The sequence below is a fragment of the Tupaia chinensis genome, unplaced genomic scaffold, assembly GCF_000334495.1.
Source record: "Tupaia chinensis unplaced genomic scaffold, TupChi_1.0 Scaffold143966_1, whole genome shotgun sequence".
In the NCBI taxonomy this organism is placed as follows: Eukaryota; Metazoa; Chordata; class Mammalia; order Scandentia; family Tupaiidae; genus Tupaia; species Tupaia belangeri.
The window spans coordinates 695-4,797 of record NW_006203817.1 but is presented as its reverse complement, the minus strand read 5'-3'; the positions used below and the strand labels follow the sequence as shown (position 1 = coordinate 4,797).

At 43.3% G+C, this 4,103-nt stretch overlaps 1 protein-coding gene across 1 annotated transcript in view; it reads right to left on the bottom strand.

Moving 5' to 3' along the window:
• Positions 1–1,078: 1,078 nt before the first annotated feature.
• Positions 1,079–4,103, bottom strand: part of LOC102488656 (serpin B9-like) — a 3,468-nt gene continuing 443 nt past the window's right edge. The window contains exons 2-3 of the mRNA XM_006165553.2: positions 3,278–3,433; positions 1,079–1,950 (exon numbers count right to left, since the gene is read on the bottom strand). Of these exons, the coding sequence (XP_006165615.1) occupies positions 1,546–1,950; positions 3,278–3,433 (561 nt within the window). The 3' untranslated portion in view covers positions 1,079–1,545. The remainder of the gene's footprint in view (positions 1,951–3,277; positions 3,434–4,103) is intronic.

Below are 4,103 nucleotides of genomic sequence, written 5' to 3'. Positions count from 1 at the left end.
ACAAGGGTCTGATAACCAGAATACACAGGGAACTCAAGTGCCTTATGAGAAAAAAAAATATTAAACCAATTAAAAGATGGGAAAATGAGCTGAACAAAAATCTCTCTAAGGAAGACATATGAACAGCCAAAAACCATGTGAGGAAATACTCAACATCCCTCATCATAAGGGAGATGCAGATAAAAACCACAATGAGCTACCACCTAACGCCTGTCAGAATGGCAAAGATTAATAATATAAAAAGTGATAAGTGTTGATGGGGATATGGTGAAAAGGGAACCCTCCTACACTGTTGGTGGGAATGTAAACTGGTTCAACCACTGTGGAGAACAATATGGAGGTTCCTCAAAGATCTACAAATAGAACTACCATTTGATCTAGCAATCCTACTTCTGGGTATCTACCCAAAGGACAGGAGAATGCTCAGTCGGAAAAGTGCTTGCACATCAATGTTTTTTGCAGCATTATTCACAATTGCCAAGACATGGAACCAACCTAAATGTCCACAAACTGGTGAATGGATTGGAAAAATGTGCTATATATACTCTATGGAATACCACTCAGTCATAAAAAATAACAAGACCCTGGCATTTGATAGAAAGTGACCAGATATGGAGGATCTATTGCTGAGTGAAGTAAGCCAGGCTATGAAAGAAAGATATTGTATGTATCCACTTAATATATACCAACTATCCACGTATGGTAGAGAGTGAAATATTGGAGGACATAAAAGCAGTGAAAGTACTTAACGAGAATAAGATAGTGTGGAATGGAGGGGACAAAGAGAAGAGGACAGAGAAAGATAGCAAGAGAACAAGTAGAGAGGCAGGAAGTTATTGGGAAACAGATAGGGCTTATTACCTGTTGATGATGGCATGTATAGTATTCTCAAGTGAACTGGTCTGAGAAGTATTTCATGATGGGCAAAGTTTTTTTACAATCAAAATGAGAAATAGTGATTGAATGTTTAAAAAAATTAGAATAATAATAATAATGATTGGGAAAAACATTGAAAAGATATTGAATGATGAAGTGGGGAGATTAATGTCTCTGTATTGACTGACATGCATGGCATTCCCTTTCGAAAAAGTAATGTAATACACCATAAACTTATATGCAATCCAATGTAATGTAAACAAGATTATGATGATAATAAAAACATAAACTAAAAAAAACGTTGAGGCATCTGGAAAGCACAGTGTAATGGCTAGGATTTGCACATGGAATGAGAGAAATGCATTAGGGACCACCTAGGAAAACTGTGCACCTAAACTCAGTGTACTCCAAAACTCCTATGGGGTTTGAAGTGCATCTCAAATACAACAGCATCTGTTGTCCTAGGATCTTGAATAAGGAGCAGAAATGAGTGGTCAGCATGGGGACAGCAGAGTATGCAGCATCACGATATTAGGCTGGAAAACCGTTCAGACAAATGAAATATCCACCCTCCTCTTTGCACTTGGCTTTCCAGATCCTTGCTGAGGTATAGACAAGGATCTGGGACACAGGAAGAGGGAAACACTTCCACGCGCAGTAAGCACACCCCTACGGGGATGAGAACCTGCCACAGAACAGAAGGGTGTTAGTTCTGTTGTGCCTGATGAAGAAGAGGAAGGGGTGGTCAGCACAGAACCGGGGTCGAGAGACCAGGCAATATTCTACAAACATAACTGCCGAAGCTGCTGCTGCCTCCGTGCCTTCCTCGTTCACCTCCACAAAACTCTTGTGCATAAACTTGGACAGACACAGATCAGTCTCAGCTGCCATTGCCGACAAGTCAGCCTTGCCCTGGGCGAAGGCATCAACTATTCCCAAATGCTGAAGCACAGATTCCATGTCGTAATTCTCTTGCAGCTTAAATGTTGGGAGGAAAACTTCAACGTCGGTACTCCTCATACACTCTGGCTTGGTCCAGGCCATCACTTTCTCAAAAGTGAGGCTTTCTTCCACCTGAAAGACCAGAATTAGACTTTAAGCGTCAGGTTTTACTGTGATTGTACAAGCACATACCGTACTCACACCCACGCCAACACCCATGTCTCCTGGTTGCAGATGAACTGCCAGGAAGTGGTGTGCTCTGCTCCTCACCGTGAGTCCCATGTGCTATTCCAAACACCACTTCTGTGACAAGTAGGGAGACTCCAAGAAGCCCACAGACAGGAAGTCTGTGGCTGTCCTCTCCTCCCAAAACACTTTCAAGAAATCATTTTTTAAAATATTTATTTATTTAATTCCATTTGTTATTATTTTTTAATTTGACCAGAGATAGAGAAAGAGGAAGTGAGAAAGCAAGCTTCCAGGTTCAGGAATCGAACCACAGTCAGACACGTGAGACTCCTGCACCTTAACCACTGCACCACCTGTCAGCCCCTAATACTATGTTTTTTAAGTTTTGTTATTTATTTCATGAGAGAGAGTCAGAGACAGAAAGAGACAGAAAGACAAGCACCCTCAACAAGATCTCATGCTATCATCCCTCTCTCCCCAGCCTTTCAGCCTTCCATGATCACAAGCACCCTCAGAGTGTACGGGTCAACAGGAACCAAATCCTGATCTTCCAAGTCAGGTTTGACAGAGTATTGCACAACCACGTGACACCACCTCCAGGCCTCCAGGTTCTTATATTTTAGGTTTGGCTACAGGGCAATTGTGCTTGCTGAAGAGAGACACACAGAGAGAAGCGAGTAATCATCCCTTAGGAGGACAACCACACCACAATCCCTTCGCCGTTCTCTTCTCAAGATTTTGGGTGCACACACACACGCACCCCGTGTGTTTTTCAAGCTACCAGGTCTGGGCTCAAAGCATGCAGATGGCCATGTTGGGGTCTAGTCTTGTTAACCACCATGCTACAACCTGGCCCAGTCCTTAGATTTTAAAATATGATGCCAATAGCAATGATTATGACAATCATGGATCTCATTTACAGTGAGTTTACTGTTTGCCAGATAATCCTGCTAAGCTTGGTTCCTGGATTATCCCCCAATTTATCCTCATATTAATCTTATCCAGAAGACATTACTACCCCATTCTGAGGATGAGAAAACAGAGGCTGAAATTTAGTAAGGTCATGCAGATAACAATGGGCAAGCTGGCCTTGAGCAAAGGTTCTGTCCAAAGTCAAGTGCCCACACGCTGGGTTTTCCAACACGAAAGGCAAGGCCAGGAGGTGGAGGCAGTGCTGAGTTCTGTCTGGGTAAGAAGGCGGTGGAAGATGTCACCCCCTTCTTGGCAGAAATGCAGAGTGGGAAGGCCAGCCAATCCCCAGCAGTCTCACCGAACTGAGATCCACACCGTCATCAGGCAGCAGAACCAGCATGCTCAGCTCCTGCCCCGCATACGGCAGCTCCAGCAGCTGGGCCTGCACCTCGCTGACACACGCCATGTTGAAGGTCGCTTTCTGAAACATCATCTGCACGGGCCTTTGCTCCTTCTGATGACAATGAACACATAAGCCAAATTTAAAACAGAGCATTCAAGAGGCAAGTAACATTTCCATACAAGCTTCAGTGGGCGCCAGGATGCTGTCAACACCCATGAAAGAAACCACCATATTCATCGCCCAGGGTTGCTTACAAATGTCAGCTTGGGGGACCAGCAGTTGGAATAATGGCTATATCGCTGGACTCCCATGTAGTCAACTATGATTTGAGTCCCGGACCCAGGGGCTTAAATTCATGCCTGGTGGGTGTGTTTGCAATGCCTAAGATCCAGAGAGGAGAAGGGATTGTGATGTGGCCATTCCCCCTGGGGGGTGATTTCTCATCTTCTGTCTCTATCTCTCTCTGTCTTTCTGGCAACTGCATGCACCCTATATCCAAAACTTCTCAAAAAAAAAAAAAGAAAGAAAGAAAATGTAAGCTCACTCCTTCCCATCCCGTTAACAGATTCGACAATCTTAACCTGAGAAAGAAGATGTGTATTCAGCAAAATAAAATGTTTTTCTCTAAATTGTCCAGAGGTGGAAGTCAGACTTCCTCCATTTAAAACACGCTCAGCATAGATATCTAAGAAAATAATAGAATCAAATATAATTATTTAGAATGGGCTTTAGAAAAACCTTTAGTTTTAAGAACCAGGTGGCAGTGACGGATGTAAAAAAA